We start from the raw sequence: 14613 nt of genomic DNA on the forward strand, positions 1-14613 counted from the left end.
TCACATGAAAGGTACATGGACTTTTCCTGTATAATTGTTAATTGTTCTTTAGGTTTGAAACTTTTTGAAATAGACTTCAGAGATTAGATCTGTTTCCTCGCTGGTCAAAATCTCTCCGGATTGTAGTAAGACTAAATGAGGTAGTACATATAAAATGCTAAGCACACTACAGACAAGAAATGTCAGTGATGTCCCTATGCTTTATTATTTATGACCATGATAGAAATCACTATTTCCACCTTCCTACTTTCCAGCATGTGGAAGGATCATACTTCTCTGTTCCTTATGTGGTTGGAAGGACCACATGACTGGCTTTGGACCATGAAATGTGAGATAAGCAGACCCAGTTTGAGTCACTGCCCCTTGTGTTTACTGCTTCACCCTGGCTATGCAGACTGAGGATGACACAGACTTTTGTCTGTTGTGTGAAGCCAGTGAGCTTTAGGGACTACAACTGAAGCCTAATCTAACCCAGAAGTCCACAGAATATGGCCACAGGTCAAATCCTGCCCACCATTTATTTTTGTCAATTGAATTTTGTTGAAACACAGCCATACTCATCACTTATGGCCTATGGATACCATGACAGCAAGAGTTAGTGGATGCAGCAGAGACCTTATGGTCTGCAAAGCTGAAAATACTTACTATCTGGCCCTTCACAGAAGTTTGCTGACCCTTAACCAAGGCAGTCTTAACTGCTACAATCAAAATAGAAGACAAAGTGAAAAAAGAAAACCCAAACCATCTATAAAACATGACAATATTAGCTGTATGACCTTGAGCAAGTTACTTATTATTTGTATAATCTTTTCGTTGCCTTGTGTGTAAAATGGTGGTTATACTAGTATTTACCTATGATGAATGAATTCTTGTATGTAAAACCTTCGGAACCAGGACGCTTGGAAGGGAAATGCCAGAGGAGCCAGAAGTAAGGGCAGGAATATGAACTGATGAATATAAAATCACTAAGGCAAGAACCTAGTAAATGCCCAATTATTCCAATTACATAAAGATGAAATATATTTGAATAGAAACAGAAGACTAGAAGATAAGAACACATAATAGCAACAGTGGCTATCTTTTAAAATATTAAAAGAGAAGACGGCAGTGGCTTTTTTTTCTTTGTTGTAACATTCTGTGTTTTCTAGAATTGAACATATATAATAAGACAGAAAAATCCATTTTTTTAATAAATACTGAAAATTTTTAATATTTGTCACTTCACAAAACATCTTTTGTTGACATTCTACAAATGATACCATCCAATAATGTTCCAATACTTTCTTCTTGTGAAGACAGTTTATATATCTGTAAAGATAGAAGACAAATTATGGCATGCTAATATATTCATGCACTACTCATTTTCATCATACAAACATGTATAAGTGAAATTTTTATTCATCTACTGGGATAATGGCATGAAATCACAAATCACAAATGTAATTAAAATATGCAAAGTAGATGGCAATTCATCATTTAAGTCAAAAGTTCCCTTTAAATTGCAGTTATGGTGATTAACCCTATAAACACAGAAACCAAATTTGTACCAATTTTAAAAGTGTACATGTAGACATTAAAGATCAGGCTCACACAGGGCAGCCTGGGTAGCTCAGGTCATGATCCCAGGGTCCTGAAATCAACCCCTACATCTGCATCTGCATAGGACTTCCTGCTCAGCTGGGAGTCTGCTTCTCCTTCTGCCCCTCTCCCTTCCCCTGCTTGAGCTCCCTCTCTTGCTCTGTGCTCTCTCAAAATAAATAAAATATTAAAAAAAAGAGATCAAGCTTACACAGTGCATTTGAAATATAAAATATAGAATTTATTTATTCTTAGAGAATGCTTTTATCAACTAAATTTCTAACTATATTTTACATAAACCTGCACTTTCTAATTCTTAGCCTCTATAATTCAAGTAATTTTTAATTACATTAACCTTTAAAAAAAAAAAGCATTGGTGATCAATAAGCAAACAGCATTGGTTTTACTTTTCCTCTTTTTTTTTCTTAAAAGATTTTATTTATTTATTTGACAAAGATCACAATTAGGTAGAGAGCCCAATGCGGGGCTCAATCCCAGCACCCCGGATCATGACCTGAGCTGAAGGCAGAAGCTTTAACCCACTGAGCCACCCAGGCACCCCTCCCCTCTTCATCACTCTTTCTAAAAATACAGATTTACAAACCTTTTTGACTTCTGTAATATTTGTTATGTCGGGAAGGTTTTTCAGAGAAATCTGATGACCTTCAACCTGAGATATTAGGTCTTCTTGATTTATTTGTTTTTCTCCCTCTTCAATATAAACAATTAGAATTGAAGTGTCATTTGCTGAGATACCAAATTTTTTCAAAGCTTCTGAAATCTAAGGGGAAAAAAAGGGAAGATAATATACTAGTAGTTTCTGTGTCTGAAACATCTCCCCATCAGCCTCCTTCTCTGGCTGGGGGTTATTTTCATTTCCAAATGGTTCTCTCCACCTAGTGTTTCTCTTCAACAGCCCTTCCTAACACCCACCAGCTATGCCTCTAGCACACTCTCTGCTCACAGGTACACCTCCTTACTGCACAGGCAAGCCCATTCTTGGCATGGCACACAAACACCCCCTCCTTCTGATCCCCGATGAACCTCCAGCCACGCACGCCTACCTTCTAGCCAGCCTGGACGGTGCCGGTCCTATCATTTCACACTTTTCCTCCTTCTGTCTGGAGTGCCTCATCCTTCACCGTCCAGTGCACATGGCACTCCCCGCTGCAGCCCACTCCTTACAGGAGTTGCTTCCTTGTTGTTCCCATAGGTTTGACTTATTATTCCCAATATATCATTTGTCTTAGAGCAGCTGGATTTCTGTCATTTCCCTGCCTTCCTCAGGAGCATATTTCCTTCCCCTGCCCTGGAACTGTAGCCAAAAGAGGGACCAGCCCAACAGATGCTTACTGAATTGAATAGTTTCTCAAGTTATTTCAAATGATCTCAAAGAAATAATAATTATCTGGAAATGTTTTTCTCCAGGTACCAAGGAGTTAATTCTATTATCCTGCACTTTATAATTTTATAAAATTTCAAACATTATTTGAAATTATGCTGCAGCATTCCCAATTATCCTCTGGATGCTATTATTACCTGGTTGTGTTATTAACAGTAGTAGTAATACTCAAACTTCATCAGCAAAATTTTCAGGGTTTTTTTGTTATTTTTTTAATGTGCCACATATGGAATGTCTTTAGCTCAGTAACTTACCATCAGTACCTCAAACCACAAACTTCCTGTGCCCCGGAGGTGTGAGAGCACCCGTGTTAAGGGCTGTTAACCGGAGGACTTCTGGATATGGAAAAGACATGGATTCTATCCTCAAGTTTATAGGGAGAGTAGATGTGCGCGATAACACACAAATATCTATGCTTAATGTTTTACCATTTAAATGTATATATCATTTAGGGGGATCTTCCTGCTCCTTTTATCTGATAAGGACAGATAAAACTGTCCTCATTTCATGTAGCTTAACTTCTGTTTACTCATATCTGAAATGACTAAGCTTATTTGTCTAGTAAGAGGCAGTGCTAAACCTCAATTCTGTCCAGAACTCTTAACTATTATTTTGCTTTGTTACCAACAACAGGTGTACAGGAATTCAGCCTCCAACCCAACACTAGGGAACACATGGTATATCATGACAAGGTCAACAGAAATAAATTAAGTGAAATCCATATTAATTACATTGTTATTTGGGGAAAGGTTGAAAATAATTTCAGTTGGTAGAGTTCTTGTCTTCATTTTTCCCAGTTTGTAGAGATGAACTGCTTTGTTTGCTGCCACAAGTATCTGAAATGGATCGACAATCTACCAAAGAGGACAGAAAGAATTACACATGGAGCATCTGGAGCGCCCTGGAGATGCATGCCTTAGCTTTTGGTAACTTCGATGTCAGGCTATTTTACTTCATCACAATTTCTGTGGACTACATTTTCAAAATTGCTGGGTGTTCAGAAAATCATAGAATTTTAAAAGCCGCAAGAAACTTAAGTAGTGAAAAAATTTTAAATAACATTTGTTCAGAACATCATGGGAAAAGCCATATTCTAAACATTTTACGTGTGATATTTTAATCCTTAAAACTACCCTATGAAATCAGTATTATTATTCATGTGCAGTGGACAAGGAAACCAAAGCAAAGAGTGTCTGGGTTTGAATCCCAGCTCTGTCACTCAACCACTGAGGGGACCTAGGCAAATTCCTGTTTTATCTGTTAGATGCAGATAGTCATAGTATTTATTTCATAAGGTTGTTGTGAAGACTGAGCTGGTATATGGAAAGGAACAGAGTAAGCATACTCCAAAGGTTGGCCACCACCTGCTCAAAGTTGTAATGGCAGAGCTGGGATTAAATTCTGCTGCTGTGTTTCCACAGTGTGGCCTCTTAACCACTATACCTGCCTCCTGTGCAGAGATTTTTTTCCCCCCCAAATAACAGCTTTTTAAAATTTTTATTTATTTTTTAAATTCTTTCTTTAAATTCAATTTAGTTTACATATAGTATTAGTTTCAGGGGTAGAATTCAGGGATTCATCACTTACATATAACACCCAGTGCTCATTACCTCAAATGCCCATCACCTAGTTACCCCATCCCTACACCCTCCTCCCCTCCAGCAACCCTGTTTGTTTTCTAGAGTTCAACATCTTATCGTTTGCCTCCCTCTCTATTTTCATCATTATTTTTCCTTCCCTTCCCCTATATTCATGTTTTCTTACATTCTCCAGGAGTGAAATCATATGGTATTCATCTTCCTCTGGCAATTCTTTCGCTTACCAGAATACCCTGTAGTTCCACCCATGTTGCTGCAAATGGCAAGAGTTCATTCTTTTTTTGATGGCTAAGTACTATTCCATTGTATATATATATACCACATCTTCTTTATCTGTCAATGGACATCTGGGCTCTTTTAATATTTCGGCTATTGTGGACACTGCTGCTATAAACATTTGGGTGCATGTGCCCTTCAAATCCTGTGCAGAGATTTTTTTCTAGTTCAGACGAGAAGATGAAGATCCAGGAATTTGCCATTAGATCAGAGCCTGACCACAACCTTTCTTTATCTCCTGGGGAAGTTCCCAGCACTTAGGCTTCTATTCACTGTTAAATTCAAGGCTGGCCCAGTCTGACTCCAAAGCCTGGACGAGAACTCTTTACCCAAAGGTGACAGTTTTAGGCTAACCCGTAACATCATGAAAAATTAACATACTCTTCAATGCCCTGTTAAAACTCAGCTAGTCTCACTTATACTCACCACCTTAGGGTTTATTAGTGAACCATCAATAGCACCGTCCATGGCCTTTTTTCTCAAGTCTCCAGCATTTTTTACATCTTTAAATAACAGAAGGGTCACCCTGCATTCGGGAAATAGGTCCAGCTGATGTGTTAACTGCATTTCATAGACAAGCAGGAGTCTATCTGCATAAAACCAAAAAGACCAAAAGACTTTGTTTAAAAGTTAATGTTATAATTCACTAAAAAATAGCCTTGCTAACAAATAAAATAACTTTAATAAGATGGCAGAACTGTTAAACTAGAAGAATCCATCCCAAAAGCACATTTGCATCCTCATGAGATGTCTTCCCACCCACGCTGACGTGTTTCTAGCTTCCTTTACCATTCTTCAGAAAGGATCAAGGTTACTGCCTGGTTCCCTTGTTGTACAGACAGGATCTGATGCATGGCTGAGGGGAAGCTTCTCTAATAGCCAAGTAGGAGCAGAATGTCAGGAATTTGTTAGACAAGAGGTTGCTGATGCTATTAGTAAAACCTCATGCCAACTTAGCCTTTTTAGCTTCCTGGGCTTACCATTATATGTAATTTTAGCAGAACCTAGACACAAATATTAAGAAAATTTTATTGAAGAAAGTATGACACCTGACTCAAAGATACTCATTTCATAATGACATCTGAGCAGAGAGGGTACAATCACTAAACAAAGAAAAAGAAAAAAGATCAATTACTGGCCCTTTCTTACACATAAGTTTAATAAGGAAAGGACAAAGACATAAAAGAAACATAAAAGACAAGAACTTGACTAACCAGAAAGACAACCATATCTTTGAATTGATAAAGTATTGCAAAAATATGACGTTTAAAACAATGTCAATCAGGGCGCCTAGGTGGCTCAGTGGGTTAAAGCCTCTTCCTTCAGCTCAGGTCATGATCCCAGGGTCCTGGGATCGAGCTCTGCATCAGGCTCTCTGCTCAGCAGGGAGCCTGCTTCCTCCTCTCTCTCTGTCTGCCTCTCTGCCTACTTGTGATCTCTGTCTGTCAAATAAATAAATAAAATCTTAAAAAAAAAAACAAACAATGTCAATCAAAGTCTTAGTGAGATATTTGGATGAGGCAATTTGATAGATTCATTTTATCCTTTTACTTGGTTCCATTTCTACGACTCTTTTCAAAGAATAAACCAAAAACCTGAAAATTTATGTAAACTAGATGTCCCTCTCATCATCCTAATAGCAAAAAGTTGAAAAATTATCTAACTAATAACAGAATTTGTTGCAACTAAACAACCATATTAAAAACTATAGTCCCGAAAAGCAGTTAAGGATGTGTGAAAACAGCAATAAATAACATTGATTTAAAACATGTGCTTGAAAAACAAAACCTAAAATGTAGCATAAATAGTGGACTTCTCAAAAAAGTGCATAAAAATACTGAAAGGAAAATAAACCGAAAAGTTCTGACTTGGTGGAATGACATCTGAGTTTTTATTAGGAAAAAGCAGTATGTGTGGATCATATCTTGGCACACCGCAGTTCAATCTTTATAGTCATGGGAATGTCCAATGGGAGGAAAAAGATACAGAAAAAAAATAACGAATATATTCCCAATTTCCCAAAAAAGATGCACACAGAAGACAAAAACATGAAACACGCCAAAATATGGCCATCTCGGGTGGTAGGAATATTGGTCATTTTTACCTTCTATTTAAAAAAGATGTCCGTTCTGAATTTTCTACAGGGAGCACACAAAATAGGAATACATATAATCAGCAGGGAAAAAACCTCTTCGCTGTTTATGTTTTAACACTAGGGAAAAAAGGATCCCTGGCAAAGGTCAAAATAAATTTCCTCACTTAGGCCAGAAACTTGGAATCATCCCCGAACACCTACCCCATAGTTAATCCACAGTCCTGACGATTCTACCTCTTAGGTATCCCTCTGACCCGCCCACTTCTCGTCTACACCCACTGCCCCCAGCAACACCGCCCCTTCTTCTACGGCTGTGGCCTTCCCGGGGTTGTCGCCTCGCAGTTCCCGCCCTCCCACCAGCCAACCTCCGGCGGGCAGAAAGAGCGATCCCCTCAAAAAGTAAGCCACAGCGGGTCCTTCCGCTGCTCGTGCGATAAAGCCTCCAGCCCCGCCACTCCGAGCCGTCACTCCCTCTGCTCGCAGGCGCGCGGGGCCCACACTCTCTCGGCCGCCGCCGCCGCCGCGGCCTCCCCGGCTTCCGGTGCCCGGGCTCCCCGCTCTGCGCCCCCGACCGGCGGAGCCCTGACTCCTACTCTCCCACTTGCCGTTAAGAGTCCATTTACCGGGGCGCCCAAAGCCCCGGGTCTGGTCCCTCTTAGACGCGCTTCTCCGCCCTTTCAGGACGTCAATGAGCAGGCGCCTGTCCCCGCCGGGCTGCGTTCCCGGGGCTGGGCTTCCAACCCCGAGAGGACCCACACGCCCGCGCTTCCGGTCCTCCTGGAAAACCTTCCCCTTGGAAACAAAGCCCTCACATTCCGGAAGCCGGGCCGAGGCGGCGTCCGCCCCTCCCGACACGCTTCTTCCCCAGCCTGAGCTGTCAGCGGACGCGGAGTGACGGGAGGCCCTGTCCGTCACTTCCGGCGACGGGGACGCTAAGGACCCAGGGACTGGACGCTGAGGTTTCAGTGCCGAGTCTCGGCCTTCTCTCCGACGTGTTGGGCAAGACGTAGGTTTCTTCCAGTGCAAAGCACAGTGTTGGCCAGGATGAGCTCCTTCGTCTCCGCTACAGTTCTCTGCGGGGTAGGCGGGACTCATTCCCTTCTTGCTGTCGGTGCGGTCGGTCATCTAGGGAGGGTCTCCTAGGGAGAGGGAATGGACAGATTGCCTCCGGTACTTAAAAGATAGGTGGCAGGACACTGATGAAATGAACCTCTTCCTGCATCTAGCAGGCTCTGAAATTTCTTATCCGTAAGAGTGTATCAGCCTCCAAGAGAGGAAGTAATCCTCTAAACAGGTTGCAGAGCATTATTTTCCATGTTTATAGTTGGAGCTCTTCTTGGACAGCACTTTTCTTTAAACAGGTACATTTACACAGGTAAATAATAAATATAGCTGTCGGGTAGGTGTGTGCTATGGAGAAAAAAAGATAGGAAAAGGGAGGAATGCCTGGCCGTGGGTATTACTATTTCAAATAGGATGGTTAAGATCTCACCAGAAAGTGACTGGAGGAGGTCTGGAAGCAACCTCTATGATATGGGAGAACAGCATTCCAGCCAACACAGAGTTCAAAGGCTCTGAAACACAAAGGCCTTCCCCTATTTAAGGGGTAGCAAAGAGTACCCTTTGGCTTGAATACGTGGGAATGTGTATGTGAAAAAGATATTCTGACCAAAGATTGGTATTCAGACTATATAAAGAACGCCCATAACTCAGTAAGAGAAAACAACCTAATTATGAATGGGTGACATATTTGAACACTTTATAAAAGATACATGAATCAGGCCAATAAACACATAAGATGCTCAACATCATAGCAGAGTAATGCAAATTTAAAACACAAGGAGCTGCCACACATTCACATAACTAAAATTTTAAAAACTGTTAATGTAAGTGTTGTCAGACACAATCGGTATTGCTGGTTTGACTTTTATAAAATAGTACAACCACTTTAGAAAAGAGTGGCCATTTCTTAATAAACCAAACGTGTATTTACTGTACTCAGCAGTTTCATTCCTTGGCATTTACCAGGAAAAATGAAAATGTGTACATACAAAGGCCTGTACATGAATGTTCACGGCAGCTTTTAGTCTTAACAGCAAAAGACTGGAAACAACCCAATGCCCAACAACATGTCAGTGGATAAGCAAATTGTGGTAAATTCATACAATGGGATATAGCATTATTTTTATCATTAACAAAAAGGAATGAATTACTGATACTTGACAATACTTACAACATGGATGACTCACAAAACATACTCAGAAAAAAAAAACACTAGAATTTATTACCATATGATCCCTTTTCTATAAAACTCTAGGAATTAAAAATTTTTTTTAGAGTGACTAGAAGGCAAAAGATTGCTAGGAATGGAGGAGTGAGAGGGGAGCCTGGAAGAAACCCCAAGGGAATCTTTGCCATGAAGCCAATGTTCTAGATCTTGATGTGGTGTTAGTTACATAGCGAGTAGGAATTTGTAAAAATTCATCATACTATGCACTTTAAAAATATATTTTATAGACAGTAAATTATACCTCAATAAAGCTGATTTAAAAAGACATTAAAAAAAAGCAACTCAGTTTTCAGCAGCATATTTGTAACCATCCACAGCTGGAAACCACCATAATGTTCATCAACTGAATGGATAAGCAAATCATATATCCATACAATGGACTACAACTTGACAATAAAAAGGAACCAACTGTTGTCACATAGAATAACATGGATGAATCTCAAAATAATCACGCTCAATAAAAAAGGCCAGACATTAAAATAGTACATTTTGTATGATTCCACTTACATAAGACTACAGTGACACAAAGCAGATCAGCGGTTGCTTAGGTGGGGGCCTTGGGTGGAAAAAGGGAATTACAAAATAGCACAAGGAAACTTTGGGGGTAACAGGTATGTTCTGTCTTAATTGTGGCAATGGTTTCATGGTTGTATACATGCCAAAAGTATCAAATTGTACATTTAAAAACATACAATATATCATATCAATTATGTCTCAAACTTTTATCTAGTTTTTGGGAGGGAGGTGGGGAGGGGCAGAACGAAAGGGAGAGAGGATGTTAAGCAGTCTGCGTGCGCAGCATGGAGCCTGACTCGGGGTTTGATCTCATGACCCTGAGACCATGATCTGAGCCAAAATCAAGAGTCACATGCTTAACTGACTGAGCCATGAGGGTGCCCCCTCAAATGTTAAAAATCACGATGAGACAAAAATTCACCAGTATTAGAATAGGTACAATTAAATTGAGGGTACTAAGTGCTAGTAAGGATGTGAGCAACTGGAACTCCTATACCCTGTTGATGGGGATGTAAAATAGTTCAGCCATTTGGGAGACATTTGGCAGTTTCTTATAAAATTACGTAACAGTTACCTCATAGCAGCAGTCTCACTCCAAGGGAAATAAACACCTATGTTCACAGAAAAACCTGTATACAAATGATTGTAACAACTTTGTTTAAAAGTCAAAAACTGGAAGTGTCACCTGGAAGATGGATAAACAAACGGTGATATATCCATACAACAGAATGCTAACTCAGCAACAAAAAGGGAATCGAATGTTGATCCCCTTCGGTGACATAGATGGATCTCAAAAGCATTATGCGAAATAAAAGAAATCACACCCATAAGGCTATATACTATGTGATTAAATTCATGACATTCTGAAAAAGGCAAGAATACAGACCAAAAACCGATCAGTGATTGCCAGGGTATGGGGTTGGTGGGAACAGTTACTTACAAAATAACACGAGGAAAGTTTTGGGGGTGATGGCAAGGTTCTCAGTTGTGCTAGTCATTATAAAACAGTGCATTTGTTAAAACTCACTGAACTGCACACTAAAAATGGATGAATTTTACTGTTCCTAAAGTCATCTTGGTTGGGGTACCTGGATGGCTCAGTGGGTTAAAGTGTCTGCCTTTGGCTCAGGTCGTGATCCCAGGGTCCTGGGATGGAGCCCCGCATCGGGCTTTCTGCTTAGCAGGAAGCCTGCTTCCTCCTCTCTCTGCCTGCCTCTCTGCCTACTTGTGATCTCTGTCAAATAAATAAATAAATAAAATCTTCTAAAAAAAAAAAAAAAGTCATCTTGGGCACCTGGGTGGCTCATTTTGGTTAAGTGTCTACCTTCAGCTTGGGTCATGATCTCAGGGTCCTGGGATCAAGCCCCTTGTTGGGCTCCCTGCTCAGCAGGGAACCTTCTTCTTCCTTTCCTTCTGCCAGCTCATGTGCACACATTCTTTATGTCAAATAAATAAAATCTTTAAAAAAATAAAAAAAAGTCATCCCAGAGGCAAAGATAATCCCTTTACTACAGTTGCAGAGGAAGAGGTCACTATGCATCATAAAATGAGTTCAAAAGATCTGATTTGGAAGAGTGTTAAATGAGAACTATCACAAGAACATCAGCCTTGTTCTCTACAATATATAAACCTGCATAAACATGCATAACTGTTACCATCTGCTAAAGTGAGTCTAACCTTGGAAGTGTTATCTGAACAAATGGGTCAAAGAAGACACCGAGACTCCAAAAACTATTCCCAAGTCATGTGAAAATAACCCTGAGAATAAATGCCTACCCAAAAGTACAGCCTATACTTCTTGGTAAATTGTTACTTTGAATATATTACATTTCTGTATTCCTAAAGGTATAAACATTTGTAGGATCTCCATATCAGATCAGGAAGAGCTCTGGTATTTCCCACTTTCGTATACATGGTTAAACAATTAAAAACCTATGATTGGGACGTCTGGGTGGCTCAGTTGGTTAAGTGGCTCAGGTCATATTCCCAGCATCCTGTGATTGAGCCCCACCTCAGGCTCCTTGCTCGGCGGGGAGCCTGCTTCTCCCTCTGCCTCTGCCTGTGCTCACTCTCTGACAAATAAATAAATAAAATCTTAAAAACAAAAAAACCTATGACTGCCAAATGTATTAACAAATGCTTGAGTACCTTACCTAGGTCCTCTGGAAAGCAGAGCCTCATACAAGGGTTAAAGTGCTAATGTTTTATTTGGGAAATGTGCAGACTAGTGACAGTGAGGGAAAAAAGGGCAGTGAAGCAAGGAAAGCTGCAAAGCAATGTGAGGTAATGGATTTCCTCATTAGCAGGGTCGTTTAGCAAGTGTCTGCTCAGTGGGCTAAGCTTTCTCTGGAAGGCTTGAAAGGAAAAACCTTTCCCCACAGTCCTCCACAGAAGGGAGCAAGGAGGGGGATGAATTTGCCTGCCAGGTGTCCTCCAGTCCTCTGTGTTTCACTAATCAAGGCTCCACACAGTGGGAACTTCCTCCTCATTTCTGATCATCCCTTCATTGGCAGTTCAGAAAGCCCGATCCTGTGCTGGCAGTAGAGCATCTCCTCCAGCTCTAACGTGAAGAAATGACAGAAGAGAGAGAGCTTGGTCTGGAGGCTGTAAGGGCCTTGATTAACCTGACCTTTAGTCGGCTCAGGGAGTACAGTAAGGTTTGCTGCCAAGGTGGAAAAGGGGACTGTGGGCCGGGTGACAGATGGTGCCTTTGGGAAGGAAGGGGGGAGTTGAGGGAATCTGAGACTGTGCTTGGAAGCTGCGATATAAATGAAATAAATACTAAATAGTGAAACAAGTTACCTTGTAGGAAAAGGTATGAATCAATAGGGGGTAGAGTTGGGAAAGAAGGCTTTACTGAGATAGGCTTCAAGAATGGGAATGATTTGCTCTCAGAGACCACAGCGCCATTATAGCCAAGGGAACAACTTGGAAGATAAAGACATGTGACATAAATGTGTACGGCATAATTCTGGGGCAGTTGTTAGAATTACATCAGAAAGGTGGTTCACACAGGTTCCTATATGGGGCTTCCTGCCACAGCAGGAGGGTTTGTGACTGACGTTACAAGACCAAATCGTGACTGAGGATACTCAAAGGCCTACACTTCTGGGACACAATGTATAAAAATCACGCTTGTTAGACTGAGGATAAATCCCAAACTCAATTTTATTGGCAGCAGATGCTCATTACACTGGCTGAACTGACCAAATATTGGCATCTCTATTTCTACCCAGAATGTCAAAAAAGGAATTTTTATGGTTTAAAAACTCAAAAGACAATGGGGAGAGATACCAAATGGTAGATGAGAGAGCAATAAAATGATCAAAGACAGCAACTGTCAGAATGGAGAAAATAAAACCTAAATGCGTGCAGCAAGGGGGAAGGAAACAAAAAGCGAACTGACAACATTATGATTACAAATCCACCATAGTTCAAGCAGGGCTTCCATCAGTTTTTAATGCCTCAATCTTAAGTACGAAAAGATGGGCAAAGGTTACCAGATATCCTAAGAACACCTCTCACGGGAGAGACAGGCATCAACAAACAAACAATTTAAAAAAAAAAGAAGGGAAACAGTTGATGCAGGGAACAGAAGAAACCTAAACATAGTTGGTAACTTTGGAGAAAAAAAAAGAATACATTCATTAAAAAACAAAAAAGTGGGTGCCCGGGTGGCTCAGTGGGTTAAGCCTCTGCCTTTGGCTCAGGTCATGGTCTCAGGGTCCTGGGATGAGCCCCACCCACATCGGGCTCTCTGCTCAGTGGGGAGCCTGCCTCTCTGCCTACTTGTGATCTTTCTCAGTCAAATAACTAATAAAATCTTTAAAAAATAAAAAAAAAATAGAAGAAAGGCAGAATAAATGCTGATACCTTAAAAAAAAAGTATCAAAAAAAGTCATTCAGAAAATAATATATGGAAGGTAGAAAATAAAACTGAGGAAAATTCTCCTGATCTTAAAAAAAAAAGAGCAAAAAGGTTAAAAACTGAAAATAAGAGAAAAAATACATAATTAACGTAAAGTACATTTTAAAAAAAAAATCCAATATTCAACTAATAGAGGATCCTGAAATAGAAGGGATAAAAACAGAAAATTTCCCAGGACTGATAGTCACAACTTGCCAGGCTGAAAGGGCTCACTAAGTATGCAGCATTACAAAAAAAAAAAAACAAAAACCACTTTTAAACATATCATGAAATTCCAGGATATTTGAGATAAAGAAGATCCTAAAGCCTTCTAGAGAAAAATCACAGGTCACAAATATAAGCTTGAGAATCACAATAGCACAGGGTTTCAGGAGCAACAACAAAATGTATGAATAAGTGGATTCAAAGGGCCTACCTACAAGTCTACAGCCTAGCAAATTATCAGTGGAGCGAGAGATTAAACTATACCCATTTCACACATGCAAGTCTCAATGGAGCCTTGCATTGGGCTCAGAACTCAGCTTGGAGCCTGCTGAGGATTCATTCTCTTGCTCCCTCTGCCCCTCTCCACTCTCCCTCTCCAACAAACAAATATTTAGTGTTTGCCTTTGGGCAGTGATACCTGTGGGGCAGGAGGAGGGACTGTTCTTTTCCACTGTAATCTCAGTAGAACTATTTGAATTTTAAACTATTCCTACGTGTTTTTTTTTTTTTTTAAGATTTTATTTATTTGTCAGAGAGAGCGAGCGAGAGCGAGCACAGGCAGACAGAGTGGAAGGCAGAGTCAGAGGGAGAAGCAGGCTCCCTGCGGAGCAAGGAGCCCGATATGGGACTCGATCCCAGGACGCTGGGATCATGACCTGAGCCGAAGGCAGCTGCTTAACCAACTGAGCAACCCAGGCGTCCCCCTACGTGTTTTTTAAATAAAAA

At 40.5% G+C, this 14613-nt stretch overlaps 1 protein-coding gene across 9 annotated transcripts; it reads right to left on the bottom strand.

The window, feature by feature from the left end:
- Positions 1 to 1181: 1181 nt before the first annotated feature.
- TPRKB (TP53RK binding protein) lies at positions 1182 to 10940 on the bottom strand. Of its 9 annotated transcripts, XM_004742207.3 has the most exons (6): positions 7555 to 7620; positions 6959 to 6992; positions 5281 to 5444; positions 3712 to 3834; positions 2183 to 2359; positions 1182 to 1308 (listed from the first exon to the last, which is right to left on the bottom strand). In XM_004742207.3, the coding sequence occupies exons 3-6, from the start codon at positions 5419 to 5421 to the stop codon at positions 1222 to 1224; spliced, it is 528 nt and encodes a 175-aa protein (XP_004742264.1). In that variant the 5' UTR covers positions 5422 to 5444; positions 6959 to 6992; positions 7555 to 7620; the 3' UTR covers positions 1182 to 1221. The 9 variants fall into 9 exon arrangements, with proteins under 9 accessions (XP_004742264.1, XP_004742265.1, XP_004742263.1 ...); XM_004742208.3 differs by lacking the exon at positions 6959 to 6992 and having other exon boundaries at positions 7573 to 7777; XM_004742206.3 differs by lacking the exon at positions 6959 to 6992 and having other exon boundaries at positions 7555 to 7771.
- Positions 10941 to 14613: the final 3673 nt, after the last annotated feature.

Source organism: Mustela putorius, unplaced genomic scaffold (genome assembly GCF_011764305.1).
Source record: "Mustela putorius furo isolate JIRA1106 unplaced genomic scaffold, ASM1176430v1.1 tig00000281_pilon_pilon_pilon, whole genome shotgun sequence".
Classification (NCBI taxonomy): domain Eukaryota; kingdom Metazoa; phylum Chordata; class Mammalia; order Carnivora; family Mustelidae; genus Mustela; species Mustela putorius.

What these genes read in the sequence shown, in the direction of transcription:
- TPRKB (XM_045079019.1), bottom strand. Translation starts at nt 8,074, where the DNA reads ATGACCGACCGCACCGACAGCAAGAAGGGAATGAGTCCCGCCTACCCC. An exon ending in CGGTAAATGGACTCTTAACG is followed by an intron (nt 3,835 to 7,554) that starts GCAAGTGGGAGA and finishes CCTCTTTGGTAG; the next exon opens with ATTGTCGATCCATTTCAGAT.